Source organism: Convolutriloba macropyga, chromosome 4 (assembly GCF_964194025.1).
Source record: "Convolutriloba macropyga chromosome 4, txConMacr16.3, whole genome shotgun sequence".
NCBI lineage: Eukaryota > Metazoa > Xenacoelomorpha > Acoela > Convolutidae > Convolutriloba > Convolutriloba macropyga.
Window position 1 is genome coordinate 62,308,254 of NC_134471.1, and position 22,504 is coordinate 62,330,757.

The 22,504-nt window shown below is 36.1% G+C and overlaps 1 protein-coding gene across 1 annotated transcript in view; it reads left to right on the forward strand.

The window, feature by feature from the left end:
* LOC142337812 (F-box-like/WD repeat-containing protein TBL1XR1) overlaps positions 1–22,504 on the forward strand; it is an 86,952-nt gene that overhangs the window by 25,742 nt on the left and 38,706 nt on the right. The window contains exons 2-5 of the mRNA XM_075387342.1: positions 9,029–9,198; positions 9,547–9,644; positions 9,877–10,043; positions 22,225–22,464. Coding sequence (XP_075243457.1) covers positions 9,158–9,198; positions 9,547–9,644; positions 9,877–10,043; positions 22,225–22,464 — 546 coding nt within the window. The 5' untranslated portion in view covers positions 9,029–9,157. The remainder of the gene's footprint in view (positions 1–9,028; positions 9,199–9,546; positions 9,645–9,876; positions 10,044–22,224; positions 22,465–22,504) is intronic.

Consider the following 22,504-nt stretch of genomic DNA (forward strand, 5'->3'; position numbering starts at 1 on the left):
TTATTCGACATCGCAAGATTGTTCAACATAACCCTTTCTTGCAACTGTTTAAAATGTTTACGAAATTTGAACTAGTTTATACAAAATCGAGACCGTTTGAGTAATTTTACCAATTATAGCTGCGAAGCTGAAAGCTGAGTGGAGCTATACTGCGATGTCCTTGGTTTTTACAATTCAAAGAATTTGAAGTGTATTGGGGCGCTGTCTTTTCTGTTCACACATTTTCATGATTTTTGAAGTCAAATTGGAGTAGTGATTTTTGGTCACGCCGAAACAGAAAGTGGAGCGAAAAAGCGAGTGGTTCTGCGGCGTGAATTTTTCGCTCTAGTTTTAAAGTAGATCGAGAAAACGGTGTTTGAACAAAAATTCGCTTTCTCGCTAGTGGTTTTTTGTTCACATGCGGCAATTTCACTTTGGTTTTTACCGTTTCTTCAATCTTTGGATTGGATTTTTTTCTAAATGGTTTTTCCAATCCATGCATAGTTCATTCTAGGCCTAGTTTTTTGTTAGAATCAAATTTACATTTTTCGCTAGTGGTTTTTTTGTTCTCGCTAGCGGCATTTTGACATTGGTTTTCTGTTTTTTTATCTGATTTTTTTAGAAATGATTTTCCCAATTCACTCATGGTACGTTCTAGGTCTAGTTTTTGGTCAATGAAAATTCTGTGAATTGTACGTCTGGATTTTTCCTGCTTTGTTTTATGTTTCCTGTTTAGTCGTCTACGCTCTTTTTCGTTTTACATTTGTTCACACAGCAAAACTGAAAATGTCAAATTTTCTGAATGACTTCTTCCTCTCACTAACGGCTTTTGCGCGCGTGACGTCATTTTTCTCTCTCTCTAGCAAAAGATTTCAATAAAATGACTTTTGTTCTTTAAAACTTGAGTCTAATTTGAATTAAATTAAGGTCAGAAGAAAGGACCCTACTGAAAGGGCTTCTGTGCAATGAATTTTAAGCCTTTTTAGTGTATTGCTGAATGTTTTTCCCATAGTTTTTTGAACGGCGTCGATACCTGTTTCAACATTATCTGTATCTGTTTCTATCTCTATTATATGGTACTCAAGTCTATTCTTTCGCAGCTATACCGGCAATCTGCCGGCTATGTTTATGAAAATTAATTCAAGGTGTTGAAAAAATCACAACACTGCTTTTTGGTATTTAGCATAATTGAGAAATGGCACCTCTTATATTTAATAGGAAAATAGAGGGCTCTAAAAGGGCTATTGGTGTTACACAGGTTTTACGAATAGGACAGGAATATTGGTATTCTTCGAGTTTTTGTAGCCCAGGCAAGTTTATAAACTTTTGACTCTTCGAACATTGACTTCTTTGAAAGCATTGACCTCTTTTTTCAAACATTGGACTTCATCAGTCGCTTAGTTACTATTACATAGTAATTAGGAACTGCTCATAATACTCAATGTCAAAAGGGCATTTTAGCAGTCTTGTGCCTGTAACAGTCCCTCCTGCCTATCGAAACTACAGACCCCCGTCCCACGTCTCCTCTGCCGGCTGTTTTTCAGCTGAAGCAGGTTCGCCCATTACTTGAATTTTGTCTTCGTTCTGTTTGACCTTTTTCCTCTGTTTTTGAACTTTGTCGTCTGTTTTCGAGCCCTGGACGTTAGCAGTAGCTTTTTTCTAATGTATAGTGATTAGGAAATGCTGGTAATATTCAAGTTCAAGAGCTTATTTTTAGAATTTTGGGAGCCAATGTAATTCTCTCCTACAGTCCACCTTGCTACCTTTCAAACCCCCTACCTCTCCCTTGCCGACCTACCCCTGCTCCTGCACTACCTACGTGACCCCCCCCCCCCCACCCACACACACACACACACACACACACACACACACACCCGCGCCTACTAAAAATTGTCTAACATAGTTTTTTTTGTTTTTGATATTTCTGAATTAGGTAGTAAAGTTCGCCGAATTTAATGTATTTTTTATTCACTTTAATTTTGTTAAAGAGAATTTGTTATAGAGGTAACTAGGTAGGAAAGTTCGCCGAATTTTGTGTATTTTTAAATTCACTTTAATTTAGTTGTTATAGAGGTATATAATGGCTTCCAATGACGTCATATGAAGCCCCCCGGTAGTGAATTTAGTTACTCCCCTCCACCGTCCCAGACTAAAGCATGCTGCAAAAGATTCGAGCTCCCATTAGTTGTTCGAGAGCATTCTTTCCGACTTTAGCTGACTTTGCTGATTTTCAATTTTCTGAATAATGTTCCATTATTAAATAACATTTCAAACAAGAGAATTTGTGAAGGTTAATTTTCAAGCAAAAGAATGCGCCTAAACAATAGATCCAAGGAAAGAATCCAGTACGATTTTCAAAAAGCTGGCGAGATAGTAGTACTTAATCAAAGATAGCCCGTTGAAGATAAACATAATTATGCAAGGTATTCGAAGATAGCCATCCGATCTGGATTAGGGAAGCGATTCAACGAAACTGCTGAGTAGGCATAAATTAATGTCTCACCTTTCGTTTGAGAGCAATTCGCTCGACTTTAGACGATTGTTCTTACATTTAGAACTAGATTTAATTTACAGGAACCAAATATTAAGAAAGAAAGAATTAATTTCTTCATGCATAATTGAAAATTACAAATTTAAATTAGCCCAGCAATTTTCAAAATTTAACACAAAATTAGATAGATAAGAAGGACTGACTGGCACTATACAAACTGTAACATGAAGAGGACAGATAACAAGACCAGATGGTCTACAATGACCTGCCCAGGATTGATGAAAAAACAAAACATCACATTAGAATTAATTGGAATGAAAAGTTAAACTGTAGTCGAAACAAACGTAAACAAGGATTTCACATAATGAACTGAGACTGTAGAAAAAAACTCTGCTTTCTGTCGTCGGTCATGGGTTGCTACATGTTAGCAGAAAAAAATCGGGTATCCTACATACATTAATGCAGTCTAAAGCTTAATTTTAAAATTTGAAAATCTTAAAAAAATCGGAACTTAAATACTAGGCCTGCGGGATCTTACGATTGATCCCCTACTTACTCCCTTAGCGACCTTGCCTCTACTGACGGTGGAATGAGCCTCTGGATTCAACTAGTGAAGCCAACCGGTCATGGACCATCTGATTGAGCACAAGCAGCAAGGTCAGGAGTAAGTAGAAGTCACAAAAAATTACCCGCAGCTCAAACACTAAATACATACCGTACTAATTCAAAATTACTAACAAGGAAAGTAGTTTTGAATGTATGATAAAAATCATTCACTTCCTTATACGAGCAACCGATCAAGTCAGGCATTATATCAACCTTTCTTAATTTATTATACAAAATAGTTGAACGATATTGAATAGATGAACGTTGAATTTTTGTTTTGAACGATGGCACTTTAAGTAAATTTAAACAAGAAGAGCGTGTTGAAGAGAAATTATGAAAATTAAACATACTATTTAAAAACTCATCTGAATGGAAATTGTTGATAGATTTTAGGACAAATTTTAACAATTCATAAATATGTAGTTCATACACAGAGAGAATTTTATTATCAGCAAATATATCTTCACTACTGTCGGTTCGTTTTCGGAAGTAGATGAATTTGAGAATTTTCTTTTGAAGCAGGAACAAAGGTGTAAGTGAGCTGTAGCTGCAGCACCCGTAAATTAGTACTCCATACTGTAAAACAGGATTAATATTACTACGATAATATCTTAGAAGTAGTTTTCTTGGGGTATAATGCCTAAGCTTCGATATAATGCCACAATGCCTAGATAACTTTCCGATAAGTTTTGTTATATGGGTCTGAAAGCAGATCTTTGTATCAATAAAAATACCAAGATATTTACACGATGAATTATTTTTAACAACAATATTATTAAACGCAAACATTGTACTAGGATTGGAAGCACTTTTACCAAAAGTCATTTGAACTGTTTTGTCTAAGTTTAGCGCTAACTTATTAGCATTTAGCCAATGACTTATTCTACTTAGGTCCTCTTCAATATCATTTCGGAGGCAGGCAAATGATGTTACATTCGTATCATCTGCAAACAAGTAGACTTCAGAGCTCTTACAAACATATGGAAGGTCATTTATATATATTAGGAACAATAAGGGACCTAAAATTGAGCCCTGCGGAACCCCACATTTAATCGGAAGCCATCTTGATGACATGCCACAAGCTTCTACCCGTTGTTTTCTATCACTAAGATATGACCTGAACCAATTGTAACATGGTCCTCTAACTCCATAACATTCTAATTTACGTAGCAGAATTTCATGGTCTACCGTATCAAAGGCTTTTTTCAGATCAAGAAAGAAAGTTACTACTTCTCTTTTATAGTTAGATCTAAATTTTTCGGTAATGCAAGCTACCGCGTTAATCGTACTGTGCTTTGCTCTAAATCCATACTGTTTGCAATAAAATAATCCAAATTTTTCAAAATAGTTGTATACTCTTCTATACATTGCCTTCTCAAAAACTTTACTGAATACTTTCAATAACGATATAGGTCGATAATTGTTGATATCAGATTTACAGCCGCTTTTAAACAACGGAAAAACTTTTGCACGCGACAAATTGGAAGGAAATTTACCCTGTTTGAAGGATTGGTTAACAAGAGCAGCAAGGAGAGGTGATAGTTCACGGTTAAACGTCTTTACTATTACATTGCTTATGAAATTATCGTCTGAGCTATTTTTGTTATCAATCGAATTAATGAGATCAGAAATTTCTTTTTCTGTGACTTCAAATAAAAACATGGACTGACTTTCAGACGCAAATGTTTTTAATTCACTATTTTGAACGTTCTTTTGAATCTCACAGCCAATATTCGTAAAGTGCATGTTGAATTTTTACACAATTTCATTCGCTGTTAGGTCAGTGTCGTTTGAGTCTTTCAGCTTGGGAACTACTTCAGATTTATTATTGATACCTCTTATATCGTTTAATAATTTATACACTTGTCTTGAGTCTCCAATACTTTGATTAAATTTATCTCTGTAATAATTTCGCTTGGTCTTAGTAATCAGGGCATTTAATTTGGCCCTTAGATATTTAAAAGCATTTAAGTCAGCTTCAAGTTGGGATGACTTCCACTGCCGATGTGCTTTGTTTCTTTTTATTTTCAAATTTTTGATACTGTTTGATAACCAAGGAATTTTCTTAATTCGATTAACATTGCCAGTCCTGATTGGTGCAATTTTATTTAAGGTTTTCAGGAAAGTATTTTCAAAAAATTCATAGGATGATTCAATGTCACCGTTTATTAACTCCCACAAGGATTGTATTTCCGTACAGAATTGATGGGAAAATTCTTTAATTCTTATATTGCATTTCAAAAAACTTGTGTCTCTATATTTTTTTGTTAGTTTACGATTCACCGATCCGTAGTACCATTTAAGATGAATGGGATAATGATCTGTAAAATTATTGTGATCCAATACGAAAAATTCAGGTTGTTTAATATTTTGGAAAATGAAATGATCAAGACACGTTGAGGAGTTGTCAACAACTCTAGTGGGTATTGCTTCATTTATTACAAACCCATAACTTGCAATACAGCCTTTGTAATTCTTTGTTAGATTATTTTCCTTAAGGATGTCAATATTTGTATCGCCACAAATTACAATGGGATCAATAGACTCACTAAAAGATTCCAGGAAAACATCTAACGTGTCAACAAACTCAAGTTTGTTGACTCTGGGAGCAACATAAATTGTGAGTACTTTGAACTTATAGCTGTTGATTTCAACTTCTAAAAACAATGCTTCATTAAATTTTGTTGGTATTTCTCTTAGTATTGTCAAATTGTCCCGCATCTGGATCATAACACCGCCACCAGTGTGAGCGCGGTTTTTTACGCAGTATCTTTTATATCCACAAACAAGATAGTTTTCAGGCTCTTCAGAGTCGGAGAGCCATGTCTCTGTAAGACACAAAATTTCAGGTGGAGACTCAAGACTTGTTATAAGTGCTTCCAATTCCTGATAGTTTTTCTTTAAGGAGCGCACATTCACATGGAGGACAGACATATGCTTTACCGTAGTATCAAAACTGCTTTCAATTACTTTGGATTCATTTAGTTTTAATTTAGTGGTGGTAAAAAAGCAGCCCCCTCGCCGAAGCAGCTTTTAACATCATTCAAAGAGTACTGTAAATCAATAGCACCTTGGTATAGCGCATTTATCTTATATATCATATGATTTTCTTTCCAGACGTAATAAATAGTGCCTTCTTTGGTCCAGCAAGAATCGATACGTTGATCTTGTCGCATCATTTGAAGGAAATTGAGTCTTGCTTTTGTGATCTTGCTTTTGTATTAAGGCAAGATTAATAATTCAAAACGTTCATCCAAAAGGTTGCCTTTTGGATGACGAGCTTTTCATCCCAGAAGCAGACCACCAATCAAGGTTGATGGCAGCTTGGGTACATTTTGATTTCTAATGCTTAACTAGTACCTTTGACTGATAGATGAACACTTAAAAATTCCTATTGACCAAACTATCTATTATTTCACTTGATATTTTAAGCCCCGTTTGTGTTTCTTGTCGTTCTGTAAAATGTATTGAATTATTCGACCGCTTACAATCCGATAATTTTTCGACTGTTGTTTCCAGTTTCTTGATTGTTATCAATTAATGTCAAACGTAGCAATTATATTAGTCCTGTTGGTCTCTTTTTTATGCAGTTTCTTGTTTGTCTGACCCATTTGACTTTTCATCCTCAAAAACGGGATAAAGATAATCCCCAGCGGGCATTAAGTTCTCTTAGAGCCTTTCAGCTCACTAGTCTCCAAATATAAGATTCACAAAAACTGTTTTGGAGACATACTTATGGTGTGAAGGGCGGTTCTGAGTAATTGATCCCCCCGTCCCCACATCAGCCGCCCACCACCACCAGCATCAACCCCCCCCCCACATCAGCCCCCCAATCCACAACCCTGCACATCGTTCAGGCTGTAAGGGCACCGTGCAGTCAATGACCCTCTCCCACCGTTGCCCCCGCTGGTGTACTTCTGAAACCAAGTGTACTTATCGTGACATTTGGTTTTGGACTCGAAGAGAAGTATATGAGCGTTTTTTTTTGCTGTACTTTTCTGTAGTCAAATTGATAAAGAAGGTAACGCGTCAAAAAAATTGTTTTATTGTTATTGTCAGATTGAATGAGTGGAGTAAAAGAGCAGTTCTTAATCATATGGCTTGTTTAGAGAGAAGGACAAGTTGAGGGGTGAAAAAATTTCTTGAAGTTCTATTTTTTGTTCGTTTGATTGTTTAAGCAGTATTTTTGGTCTTGACGAAATTATTTTTCCCTAAAATTTTTCAACGGATTATTCTAAAAAGGTTACGTTGTTGTAACCACTTTTTTAGTATTTTGCTTTTTACAAGTGGTTTCACTCCTAGTTAGCACCAGCTCCCAAAATTGTGCAGTTCTTCTTTTTGCACCTCAAATTTATGTTAAATGGATGTTCAATCGACGAAATGGTCTAATTCCCTGGAGGTCTTCTGCGATGTACATTTTTTCATGTCTGGTTCTCGAGGCATGGATTAGTATTTTTCAATTGAACAGTAGTCAATTTTAAAAATTTCGATTTTGGAATTTTATCTTTTGGGTTCTTCAACAAGATGGGGTGAATCAAATTTTTTAACGGCTCACCTTCGGGTTATTGTGTAGATCTTAGCAGCACAAATTTGGTTTTCAAGACATTTGCGTCAAGAACTTTACCGATTTTTTTTTATTTTTTGCTAATTTTTTCAAATCTTTAAACATTGTCGGTTTTTGCCTCCTATTGTCTAATGGATGTCCAACCAGTTTTCTGCTAAATTAAAGGTAATTATTTAGTGGGTCCTGCGATCAATGAGTTGGTTTTGAAGTCTTATTTGTCAAAAAAAAATAAGACTAATTACCAATCATTTTTACAATTGTCAATTTTCGTTTTTTAGTTATTCGTCAAATAAGCTTTATTTGGGTTTGAAGATTGGCTCGTGGGTCATGTTAGGCAATAAATTTAGATTCTACTGATATGAAAGCCGAGAATCTTCTTTTTTGCTGACTTTTTTTGACATTGATTATTTACATTAATTGAAGAGGTAAGGTCAGTAGAGTCACACACACACAATTTTATTTGAAAGCAGCTAATAGAAGCAGAAATAAATTGTACAAATTCGTAATCAAAATATAACACCTGAGCAATTAATAAAAAAGAAGATAAATTTCTCCTTTTGGGTAGATTTTCTATCTTCTTTTTGAGACTGAAGGCTATTTTCTGACAATCTGCCAGCTATGTTTATTTGTTTTAAATTTATTCTTTTAGATGTTTTATTTGATCAATTTAGTTGACTAGGGCCAAATGATTTAGTATTTTGGATAAATTTGGTTAATGTACTGATTTTTGATAAGTTTTCAACTTAGTTTTGGATGTTTAAAAGATTTTGTTAAAGGTTTACAGTCTGTTACTGATTTTTGGCGCTATTGGCAATGTTTTGCAATTTCTAACCTTCAGAGTTCATTTTCTGCGAGTGGAATTTATATATTTAGTCTTTCTCTTTTAAATTTTTTTCCATTGATTTCACCCATTTTAGAGGGATTTGGTATTGCGTCTCTAAGGTTCTAAATATTATTTCTTTTCTTTTCATTTTAGTTTTGGGATTTTGTGAAGAGTTTCGGAGGATGTGATTGCCGAGTTTAGTGTTCTAATCAACTGTCTTTTCGTCGATCAATGTTGCGTAACCGTTTTTGACTTGCCGACTGACTTTTACATCTTCGACTGAGCTTTGCGTGACCTAAGTTGCTCTCACATTCCCAATTTCGAGCAGCTGAACCCAATTGGCAGCAGGTTACTACAAGAAGTCAAAAATAAAGTATTGGCCAATAGGTCGGTAAGAAAGATGAAGGGGGATTAATAATTTGTTAATTTTTAATTTAATTCTGTTTCTGACCAAATTCGAAATGTCTCAATCGAATCCCTTCATCGATCCATCATTTAGTAGTTAAAGCACACTATTTTTTGCAGGATAATTGGCCCTTTTTCAGGTAACATGTTATTTTATTTCAGATTAATCTCTAATGTATTCTGTATTTTCACACTGACAGGAAACGGCGTTTGTTGTAACTCTGCAACACGAATTATTTTAACAGCCACACTGATTCATTAATTAGTTGATGCAAACATTGAAATCAAGATGAGCATTGGAAGTGATGAAATCAACTACCTTATATACAGGTAAGCTGTCTCCGTGTTAAGATTTGCATAAAACGTGAATTATAAAAAAAACAGCCAGTAGTGATGTAAGCAGCCAGTATCATTTTGGTGGCTATTTTCGCCTCTTGATATTGTCAATCATAGAATGACAATTGATTTCACGTTCAATTATCCAAAATAAAGTCACTATGTTTTCAGTAATTGAGGCGTTTTCTACGATTTTTGGGCCAAAAATCCTCCCCTTTGCATGAGCTTTGGAATCATTTTGAAGCATTGGGTGATTAGCCGTTTCGTTGTTAACAACTAGTTTTAGTTCTGAAGTGATGAAGTTTGCGTTTTATGTCTATCGTCATTGTGTACATTTTGTAGGTATCTCCAGGAAAGCGGCTTCAACCACACTGCATTTGTGTTTGGAATCGAGTCACACATGTCAGAAACCAACATTAATGGTGGTCAAGTACCACCAGGTGCGTCCTAATTTTTAGTTGTTATTTGACAAGGTGATATATGCTCATAAGAATTGTGACATATCTGAGAACTATCTCAGAAATTCTATTGGAAACTTTTTTCATACTTTTTTTAAAATAATTGTCTTCCATCTTGTAAGGAATTCCACTCACGATTAACAAAGATACTGCAATCTTTAGCAGCAACGTTTTGCCAAATACTCAGAAACGAGTGATCATCATGTTTAAATAGGCGCTCTGATCAGCATAATTCAGAAGGGGATGCAGTATGTGGAGGCAGAGATCAGCACGAATGAGGATGGAAGTATAAATGACAATATGCAGTTGACTGATAACCTCTCACTCATAGATGCAGTCATGCCTGATATTGTACAACAGACCAGAACAGCTGGAAATCAGGTCACCATTAAACACTTTTCTATCTAAATATAATCGTTTCATGATAAATTATGAGGGATCTATTCTGGCTCGTCCTTCCCCAGTACCGTTTATCTTCCCCATTATCAAGTTTGAAGCAATTATTGTAATCGTGCGTCCCAATTCTTACGCCAAGTTCTTGCTGGACTGCTTTATACAATTCAAAGAATTTGTTACAATTCAAAGAATTTGTTACAATTCAAAGAATTTGTTACAATTCAAAGAATTTGTTACAATTCAAAGAATTTGTTACAATTCAAAGAATTTGAATTGTATTGGGGCGCTGTCTTTTTTAAAGATATGTTCACACATTTTCATGATTTTTGAAGTCAAATTGGAGTATTGATTTTGGTCACGCCAAACCAGGAGCGAAAAAGCAATCTAGGCCTAGTTTTTTGTTTGAACCAAAATTCAATTTCCTTTAGTTGTTTTTTGTTCACATGCTGCATTTTGACATTGATTTTTCTTTCAAATTTTTTTGACCTGATTTGTTTAGAAATGGTTTTCCCAATTCACTCGTAGTCCGTTATAGCTCTATATAGGTGTATTGTTTAGTCAATGAAAAAAAATTCTTTGAATTGTACGTCAGGACTTGTCCTGCTTTGTTGTTAATTTTCGCGTGACATATTACGCTTGACGTCTTGATTTTTGTGTGATCATAATTGTGCTCTCATTCAGATTTTTAATTGCTCTCAAACGAAGTTTGTAGCAATTATATTAGTCCTGCCGGTCTTTTTTTTGCTGCGATTTTTCGCTTGACCGATTTTTTGTCTGAAGCTTTTGACTTTTCGTCCTCAAAAACGGGATAAACAGGTAGCGCCCAGCGGGCATTAAGTGCTCTTAGAGCCTTTCAGCTCTATTTCAGCTCAAACTTTTGGAGACTTATACATATGGTGTAAAACCTCATGGAAGCTGTAATTTTCATTTCTAAAGTGTGTCCGACTCAAGAATAGATATTTTTTATTAGGATGTGGTTATTTCTATTTATAGATATGTCATCATGACGTTAGGCTTCTGATTCAAACAAACAAACATTTTAGCGTACAATTCCATTATAAATATCTTTCACTAACCATAATGTTACTTTGTTCATAGTTTTATTGCAATTAAAATCAGTGGCTCTCCTTAATTACTAATTTTTACACGGATACTCTTTTCGTCGATAGCCATCAGTTCCTTCAATTTATTCCTGAATTTAGTTTTTAAAATTGTTGGAGAATGGCCACAGATTATCTGGAAGTTAAAAAAGCTAATGACTGCCAGACACGAACCTTAGTTCGCATGTGTCATAATTATAAAAATATTGCACTGGTCATGGAAATTTTTGACGATAAAACTGGATTATGGCGCAGTGAAAACAGCTTTAATTTAACGATCATTTTCATTAAACCTATTAGCGACTATACAAAACAACACGATATTTTCCAGCTCACCAGAACTCCAAAAAAATTTGGTGTTAGCTGAATCACCCTATTCGCCACGATACTATGGATGCATTACACCTATCAAATTGAAAAGCGGAGATGTGAAAACCTTATCCAAGCGAACCCGAAAATTGTTTGCAGATTATGACAATGATTGCATTGAAATTTGGGAAAATCAGCTCGTAGAGTCAGAAGAAGTCGAGCAAATATCAGAATTCTGGGCTTTTGATGGACTTTTGACCAATCACAGCAGGATCTTGAAACAATAAAAACTCCCGAAAAACAACTTCCATTAATTTCGAACAATTTTTCGGATGATCTAGACCTTGATGAAACCCCACGTTCAAGTCTTTGTTATGCACCTGCGAAGAAACTTAAACTTTCTCAATTTTAAACTCAGTTGTGTTTCATTGTACATTTGAGTCTTTAAGTATATTATTTTACATAGATATTTTCATCATTTTCCTCATTGATCATGATTGAACACGATTTTTCAAAGTACTAGGAGATTGCAAGCTCAGTCAGTAAGCATAGGATGAGGCGTTATTTCTCCTTTAATCTACGCATTAAATAATAAACAATCTAGCGCACAACTGTTTCAGGCTCCAAGGTGTGCAAATAAAAGTGAGAAAAAATGTAGATTTCGCAAACAGAAAGAGCAACTTTGCCCCTGAGATCTCCCCATCTGAAACAGTAAAATAACAGATACCATGTAATGAACAAACCCAAGACTAGCTGGTTATTTATTTTTGTCTTCAAGGCTTCCTGATGTTTGCTTAACGCAAACCTAACCTTAGTCAGTAAAACTTGCGACCTATTGCTTGTACTGTAACAAATTCTTTGTTGGCGACTCGGCTTACATGGAACACATGAACAAGATTTATGGTCTACCAGTGTGGAATGGCGATGCAGAAAAACACTAAGAAGCGGGAATTTTGGCAACCAAGCAAACATTCGGCGGTGTACTTAAAATCTACGATATTCCGGTAGATTCCCGTGAAATCGACCTGCTCAGCTTCATGCGCTGTAAACAGCAAGAAATCGACAATATCATTCAGCTGAACACTCAGGCGCAGCCGCAAAAAGTTCAATTTACTGCAACCATAGAGCTCAGAGAACCTGTGGAATCAAAGTCTCCAGCAGCCAAGATGAACTCTTGACGATCTATGCAAATTCCAAAATGCAACGCGTTGATTTTGACGGAATGACCAACGAATGTTTCACAGAAATGACCGAGCAAATGTTGCTGGCACTCAACAATTTTTCTGCGCACGCAGCGGCTGGTCAATCCATCAAATCAATCACATTGAAATTCGACTAGTGACAGTCAAGCCCATTCATGCTTCCTCCTACTTAGCGTTGCCAACTGAACTCGCACGAGGTAGATTTCTCCTAAGTATTCGAAACCAGCAAGATGAGAGCTGCTTCCTTTATTGCTTTACTAAGCAATATCATAACTTGTTTGGACCCGCCCTGACAACTTCCCATGACTCATGGAGACTTCGATCAAACCCAATTTTTATGAAGCCAACAACCCTTCCGCAAAACAACCAAAAGGAGAATTCGCAATGCCGATGGGACTCAACCAAATGAATCGCTTTGAGGATCTCAACAATGTTCGCGTCAACGTCTTCAGGTGAATTTCCTTTTCATTTCTGAAATTAACCATTCCAAAAAATCCCTCCTGTTGTGACCTTAAAAAAGTTGAGCCATAAAAACACAAATGAGAAAACTTTAGTTGACTACTTTTTGTAGGCATCACGACAAAAAACTGATCCCCTTTCGTAACTCCAATAAGATACAGTTCGAGTTCAATCTCGACGTACTACTACTGAGCGATGGACAAATGCATCACTATGTCCTAATCACAAATATCAAGGGTTTCATACACAAGTACAAAAACATTCAATCACGCATCGATAATCATTTTTTTGCAGAAATTGCTTCAACATAAGTACTTTCAAGCAGAGTCTCGAGAAGCATGAAATTTTATGTCACTGAAACAAACAAGCAATTATCAAAATGCCCAGCAGTGATCGAAACAATTTCGATTCAACATTGTTCAAGCGCGTTGGTTTGCCTCGATTGTAGGTTTTTTGATCTAGAATGACTAATTGTACCCGTTGAAGGCTGCAAAAACAACCCCGAAAAAAGCAGAAACCCGAGCGATTGAAATTCACAAACCATGCAACTATGCATTGCTATTTGTTGCACTAGAAGAGCAAAAGCCTTTTTCCTTTGACCTTCAATGCGGACCCGTTGTTATGGATCTGTTTGTGAAAACTCTCGATCAAGTTGGCAAACAAATCTACAATGAGAAACAAAAACCCCAAAAGTTTTTGGGGCTACGCAGTATATCCAAAGAAGAGGCAAAAACATGTTGGATTTATGAAGCAGAACTGGATAAAAGTGCCAACGTTACAACCGTGCTAGATCACTGCCACTACATAGGAAAATTTTTAGGCTGGGCACACGCACAGAACCTTGAATTTCAATCAACTATTTGCGCACAACCTTGCAAACTGATTTACATCATGTAATACTAGCCTTGAACAGCACTAATGAACGCAACACATTGTCGATAATACCCAGTACAAGCAAAAAATTCATATCGCTGCAAATTGGTATGTACATAAAATCCAGACAAAATAGGAAAGGCGTTTGGATAAACGAGCATGAATATATTTGCCTCCTTGACTCATTTAAATTCATGCATTCATCGCTCGATAAACTGGCACAGAACCTTCCACATGATCAGTTTATGATTCTAGAAGACCATTTTTGAAAAGAGCCTCGGTCATCAGTGGATCAATCGAAGCAAAAATGTAGCTTCCCCTATTGCTACATTGACTCGTCTGAAAAATTGGATGAAGTCAAACTACCTCCCCGGGAGAAGGGGACAAACGGTTTTCAGCTGTGTGAAGTGACTGTTACTGAAGCCGAATTGGCCTGAGCAATAGAAGTTTTCGAGCTTTTCAACTGCAGGATTATTGGCGACTACTATAACCTTTACCTGACAACTGATGTATTTTTGCTAGCTACGGTAGTTCTCTGCTTTCGGAAAGTATGCTACAAAACCTACGGCCTTGATTGCTGCCAGTACTACGCAGCATTAAATTTTTCAGGGGATGCAATGCTAGAAATATGCAAGCCGGATTTGGAATTGCTCACGGAAAGGGAGCACTTGGATATGATTGAAAATTTAATAAGAGGTGGTTTCAGCTCAGTGTTTGCCAAAAGACTGTGCAAAGCAAACAAGTTTGTGCCTGACTACAAACCAAAACAACATTCATCCTGATGATTGATTCCAATAATCTCTACGGAGGAATCACGGAAAAATTCTCGCTTTCTACTAGTACTTTTGAAATGTTCGACGAGAGCGAATGGACAAATGAGAATGAAAAAGAAATATTGCAGCGAATACTAAACACGCCTGATAACAACGATGTGGATTTTTTTTGTAGAGGTGGATTTAATATATCCTGATCAACTGCATGATTTGCGTTCGGATTTTCCCCTCGCTCCAACAAAAGAGTCAATAGATGCACAGTAATTAAGTCATTATCAGGGATTGCTTGATCAAATGAATGTCCGAGCACCCCCGCAGGAAAAAAGCTGATTCAGACACTTCCCCAAATTGAACTATACTCTGCACTATTAAACACTCAAACTGTATGTACAACTCAGACTGAAGGTGGCTAACCTTCACCGCGTGCTAATTTTTAAACAGGGGAAGTAGCCTACCCCATATGTACAGCTCAATACACAAAAAAGAAAGGGAAAAACAAAATTTGAGGAGGATATCTACAAGCTGATGGTCAATTCTTCATTTGGAAAAACATGTGAGAGAAGGCGTAATCGGATTCGAGTGACACTTGTTCGCACTGAAGACGAAGTATATCAGTGGACAAATTAACCCGAATTTCAATCATTCAAAATCTTTGATGAAATTTTGGCTTCCTTAACGTTGTTTGTCCCGATGAAGAACCATTTCGACTGTACGCTTCTTTACTCCGATTCGGATTCGTTCGTGTATGAAATTCGCTCACGTGATTTTTTTGTCGAGCTGCAAAAGAAGCAAAGCGTGATGGACCAATTTGACTTTTCAAACTTTCCCGCTGAACACCCCTACACAACCGAACCAATGCGCGTGTGACTCAATGATGAAGGCCGGCCAAATTCAATTATGAAATGGTAGGCCGTAGAATCAGGGAATTTTGCGGACTGATGCCAAAACTCTACTCCATTGCCTTTACAGAAGGCAACTTTTAATTTTTGTGCAAACACAGAACAATTTTTCATACACCAAACACACTCAGACACAGGCCCATACAAGCATTGACATGATAACACTAGAATTGAAAATTGCTCAATTGAATACTTGTTAAGTTTTTTGCAGGCGCAACCAAGCAGTCGGCAAAAGGAGTGACAAAAGATGACCGGAGAAAATTGAACCACCGCTTATACGAGCAGTCTATTCTCTCGGGAGAAACAGTGTGGCTGATAAACACCCGAATTGCCTCCAGCAAGCACCAACTGCAGACAATTGTTGTCAACAAAAAGTTTTTATCCGGATACGACGATAAGCGCTATATACTAAGTGACCACATATTAACACTTCCCTTTTGGCCATAAGGCTTCGTGAAGAAATGTTCTTTAAAATGATCGAGCAAGATCCCGGTTATAAAAGCGAATCGTAAATCGAAACAGAGACAGCACATACTCAACCAGTCACTCACAACATTGACACACACACATAAACTCTTGCGACCCAGGATTCAACCAGTGAAATTATAGCGAGGATGAATTGAATGAAAATGTGGTAGATTTTGACATTTTGTCAGTTTTTAGACAGTGGTTCTTCTACGGACGAAGCTTGCGATGAATTTATTCTTAGTCAAGCGATAGAAGATTCAGAGAGCAGCCCCCAACCTCCAATCACACTTGATGAACTACCGTCAGCCAACCTCCCAATAACAATTGAACAACAAAATCTGCAAGTTGAACCACCAACGAAGAGAAGACGAGCAAGAATCCTTGAAAGTAGTAGCGAAGAGGACTGAAGAACAAAACAAAACTACAAAGTTCTGTCTCATCCTGTATTTGTACCTATATTGTCCAAAAAACACTGGCAGCCGGGCTTATATGGTCCAATTGGCTTTTTAAAAAGTGAAGTTTGTACCGTCCCCCCTTTTTGGGCTAGAAATTTCTTGTATGTAGTGAGAGTATGTGATAGTGCACGCGTGAAGTGTGAGAAATAGTGAAAGGTGTAGAGCAACGTACCAGGACGGGTTGATCTGCCACAGCGTGTGACAGAGCACAGTTCTTCCTGCACATATCAAACTATCAAAATTCGTTTTTGCAACAAAATTTATGTCGCAGTCAACTTATTAAATCAGCTTTTCCGCTGCCATACATGCAGGGTTTCTCTTATTATTGTTTTACACCCAATAAAAGTCCGTTAATGGGACCGGATTTTTTGAAAAATAGTTCCTACCCATTAACCCGGTCCATAAAATTTTTTTCATACTGAGTTGTTGCGCAGGGTGATGTGTAGTTGCCCGTTTGCACCCACTTGAACAACTCGATCTTGGTTGTTGAAAACTGCTGGATTCTTACACTGTCCACAGTGGCAAATGTTTCTGATAGTTGTTTAAAAACAAAACTTTCTCAGTTCCCGACACTTATTTTTTTGATGATTCAAATAAGCTGCTCCAAGTTTAATTAGAAAGCTTCAATTTAGCGATTACGGATCGAAAAGCAACTTAGGGTGGGTTTTTTGGCATTCACAAATTTGGTATTAACAGTTTTTTGGAAACTTACATGAGTAGTAACTTTCTTTAACCATTGGAATTGGATTTCAACTGACTCGTGAATTTGCCCGGGATAACTGGTTAGTGGGGTTTTGGCAAAATCTATATACAAATCTATGGATTCATTTTGGGTTTCATTAAATTGGAACTGCCTCCCTCCCTCCCCCCCCACACACACACACACACATACACAAACATGTAGACACACACACACCCACCTATCTAACCCAAAACCCCTTCCCCTTAATGAGCAAAATTTACTTACATTCTCTAGGCGCAGCCGCTATTATCATACAAGTAAAAAAGATTTCCCTACTTGCCCCTCTATCCGATCCCCCAACCCCCCTTCAATTAAGAATATCAGTTAAAAGCGGGCATGGTCTACAGGGGTCTCATCAAAATAATTTGTTACTTTTGAAATGAGTTTACTTACCGACTTTGTTCCCATGGAGACCAAAGCACATCAAATTGAATAAAAATTTCTGTACAGAATCGCCAGAGCCAGCTCAACTGAAAAAACTGTTGATATTATTGTTGAAAGAAAATGGCGTTTTTCAATTATAGTTTCAGTTCCTTCAATTATAGTTTCAGTTCCTGTTTTTTTTTTCAATCAGAAACTTGAGACGTGATTGCAAGTTAACAGTATTATTTAACTGTATTATTTATATCTGTATTTAACAGTATTATTTATATCTGTAAACGTGGAACTTTTATAGTCTTTCCAAAGCCAATGAACTGAAAAGTATATTATTGTAAAGCTTGTTAAAAAACCAAAAACGCCATTTTCATGAAGCTTTACTCTCGATGGGTCGTAGTTTTATTGAATGTGTAACAAATGCATTTAGTCAAAGAAACATTGATTTTTTTTCACTAAGGTGGAACTATTATTAAACAGGATAATGACAATTTTCAATCGAAAATGAAATCAACTAAACGGAAAAATGAATAATTAACAAATGATTGGTTAAAATTATGGACCAAAAACTGGAGGGGCTAGACAATTTTTTTACCCTCGGGAGTTGTTTTTGTAGCCAAAAATGTAAGAAAAACAAGTTTCCCCAGTTTTCCTGAAACCCTTTATATTGTCCCCAGAATATTGAATTCGATATGTCGGCAACTTTTTTCTATGATCTTCCCGCGAAAACCTTGTGGGGGACAAGAAACCGAAAAATCAGAACATTTTTGGCTAAAAATCTGATTAGGTTTTGTTAAAATCGGATAGATGCGCGCGATATGAACACTCAGTTTAGCAGCGAAGTACAATAGCGGGTTGAAATGGCGAGATTTACGGTATTAAAGTAGGCCAAGCTACAGCGCATTTGTCTAGCGCTGAAAAATATGGCGGGAAATTAGCACCGCTGCAAAATTTGCACAAAGAATAAGAACTGGTTTCAAATGGAAGAATTATCATTTAGACGAATTAAATAATAATATAGCACCAAAATATATTGACAAAGTTAATAAATATCCTAAAAAAGGGGGACAATTTTGCTAATGAGTCAAATTTTTTCCTTTTAGGTTAAAAAGTGTCCGTCCCCACCATTGTTCCTCTAGTCAGTTTTTTTCCAAGTTTGAAGATTTGATGAAACATTTCGCGTAAATATTGCGTGTGCCTTCCAGATAAATTAGATTTTCTTCTAAATTTTTCTACTTTTGCAGTCTCATAGTTGTTTTAAGCCTTTTTGAGTATGTAAGGCAGATCAAGAAGGGTTTTAATTTTGGTTTGGTAGCATGCTTCAAAGAGAATCTTTTTCGAAGAACAGTTGCAAGCATCATCGGAAGTTTTAGTTCCGACCCACCATAGTGGAGGATGAACTAAATGTGCAGCTGGGTTTTTTAATCAGTCAGTTTTAGCAGATCGATGTATTCATTAAGAGCTGTGAGTACTTTCATTAGAAAGCCTGTACAGTGTATTATATAGAATTAAAAAGGTGCAGGTTCAAAATTTTGTGAACACTGGAAAGCTGTTCGTTATTTTTGTCGTTTTCAGGAATTTTTGCTCAATTTTTCGTCAATTTTACTGAAATTCGTTAAAATTGTTAACACTGAAGTTATTAGTTTTGACCATAAACAGAGAAGAGGGTTGCTGCATCGTTTCACCTGACAATTTTGGCTCAAAACTTCGTTTTTTTTCAATAATTAAGCCTTTTTAATCAAAAATGGCACCTAATGTTTCTTTAGCCTTTTTTCAAAATTTGACGAAAGTAGAGACCTAAAAACTGTTGGCACATTTCTGAATAAACCCAGAAGAGTGCTGAATTTAATTCTGTGGCCTTTAAGAGTGTTCTGCAATAAAAATTGCGCAGGTTTTGCTAACTTTAAAGTTTTTTTGCCAAATTAATAGTTTGTTACAATTCGAACAATTATCTGTTAATTTTGAACGCATAGCAATTTAATGGCCAGTTTTGGTCTTATCGTTGTTTTTGGCAGAGAAAAAATTTGTTGATTTTATTGAGGCTATGTCTTTTTTAAAAACTGTTTTAGCATTTGTTTTTCAATGACCTTTTCGATGAAATTGATGGCTTTTATGGCTTCCATAATGTGCTTTCTTAACCTTTAAATGGTTGTGTTGCCCGCTTTTGTTGTTCTATTTGTTTTCTCATGACTGAGTATCAAAAAATGAACCAATTAGATCTCCCAGATGTTGTAAGTGAACTATATAATGCTTTCAGATTATACCTAATGGCTCTCATCTCTATGAATATATTTGTTTTCAGAAAATCTCAGTTATATTTGAACTTTGGTACTTATTTCTGAATTACATCATCTTGTTCTATTCTCAATAAACACAGGTTTCATCTTCTTTCTCCTTAATGCAGTTTAATCTTTCTAGCGGATGTTATCTTTAAATAATGGTTTCGGTAGCACGAGTTTTGACGTTTGGACACCAGTCAATTTTTGAAGTTGTTTGTTTATGGCTTTTCAATTTATAACCTTTGAAAAAATTCCTGTGGCTTTAAAAAACTAAACAAAATTGAAAAAGTAAAATGTTTTTTTTTGTGAATATCATACGATTTTAACGGCTTTGAATCTGTTTCCTTGCGAAATGTAATTGAATTTCTGATTTTTTTTCCTATATTTCTTTCTTTTTGTAGTCGTATCACATTCTGGATCATGGCAGGTCTCGGTGGCTTCCTTTGGGGACATAATAATTTGTAGTCAGCGATTTGATAGATGATAAATTTAATGCCCTTCAAGAAAACTTTTTTTGAAAATTTTGTTCGATTTTTTGAACTCGGTCCTTTTTGTTCTTTTTGAGAGCTTGTACTTTGATCTCAATATTGACATCTCCCATCCACTTTTTGGTGAAGCAACCATTATTTGCTTCAATGTTTGCTGTTGCAGTTGATAGTGGCTTTATGGCTTTGACACTGTTTTTATATAATATTTCTTAGTTCTTCATACCGTTCTATTCGTTGTTAATTTTTAGTTTTAAAAGATGGTGTCCACTAATGAGAGGTAGATTTGCCTCTTATGACGTTACAGGTTAATTTTTTCATGTTTGATAGTTAATAATTTATTGTTTTTACTTTTGAATTTAATTCATTTGAAGAATGAGTCAAATTTGAAATTAGCATTTTTTTTAAATATTTTTTTCTGTTAACTGTAGCAGATTCAAAGTAAACATGGGTTGAATCTTCCCTTCAGAAGAAAAATTAATTTTATGATGTTTGCTTCAATTGGTTTTGCATTTTTGATACTTCGATTTTTCATGGAAATTTTGTCTTTTATATATATTGCACCATTTTTGAGTTTATTGTTTTGTCTTGTTACAACATTAATTGCTTTGATGGAGCTACATAAGAATCTATTTAGTAATTTTAGTGAAAGCTGATGGCTGTTATATCTTTGACCGTTTTTGGAATTTTTTTGACGTTTTACTGAGTCTCAATAAAGACAGGTACCGTTTACTTTGAAGAGAAGAACAAGTTGATTGGTTCAGGTTGGGTTTTATCTGATGTTATTGACTTTTTTCGTGATTTTTTATTTTAAACTGATTTTGAGTTGACAGTAGTTAGTTTCTTTATTTTGTTTGTTTTGTCTCGCAATCTTATTAATGGGAGGTATCATCGGTTCTCCAATGGGTCATTATTTAATTAATTTAAAGGGTTGCTTTTAAAAAAAATTTTACTCATTAACCAACTAATTGCCAACAGTATGTGCTTTTTGAAAGTTTTCATTCTCTTCCTTATTTGTTGCAGTCAATTAGGTCAAAAATGACCATGAGGGGGTTCGGATCATCATGAGCCTCCTTGTTATGTCTAAAAGGCTTCAAGGTGAAAGCAAAGACATGATGAAGCGCACTTAATGACGTATGACAAAATATTCTGAAACTTCTTAAAAAGACTAGCTGCTTTATTTTAGTAATTGTAACCGTTTAGTCCTCGTTATATAAAAGAGGTAGAGGATATAAGGTCGTCAATATAAATTTCACTCAAAAATTTTTCAAGCACGAAACGTTTCAAGCACGTTTGATGCCTTCAGAAATTTGCATCCTTACCATTCTTTTCGAAAATTTTGAAGAAAGAAGGCTTTTCGGCAGTCTTCTAAAACAAAATATCTTCCACGAGCTATAATGAGTTCCACAATTGGACAAGCGTGGCAGGCTGGCGGAATCAAAAAATTCGAAGTAAAATCTCCTGCTAACATAAATCCGATTGTGAGCGATAACCGATCAAAGTCCCTATGGCGTAGTGACGAAGGTGGTAGAGTTCTATCCTCGTGGTGGCTAGTTTGAACCCCTCAGTAGTCGGATGTTTTGCGCCCACAAAGAAACTACCTCTTGTATATTAAATTACTCCACGTGTAGATCGAGAGCAATGCTTCCGAAGCCATTGTGTTTACGTTTGTCCTGGTTTTGAATTTGGTTAGATAACATTGCTTTGTTGGTTATATTCTCGCATTAAAACAATGCTTCTTTTTCAGCTGAAACCCAAAACAGAACCCGACACTACAGATGCCTCTGGCAACAATCCAGCAGGCGCCAATTCTTCAACTTCTGACCAGAACTCAACCGTGTCCTCGACATCAGCTGCACAGGGTCAACTTAATTCAGCGCAAGGAGGCACTGGGGGAGGAGATTCCTCGACACCAATGGACACCTCGACGTCTGGATCTGGAGTTGGGACAGGCATGGTTCCGTCTTTTGTTGTGCAACATGATCCAGTGAGTTATATTTATTTTGCAGTGCCATGTCAAATGTGAA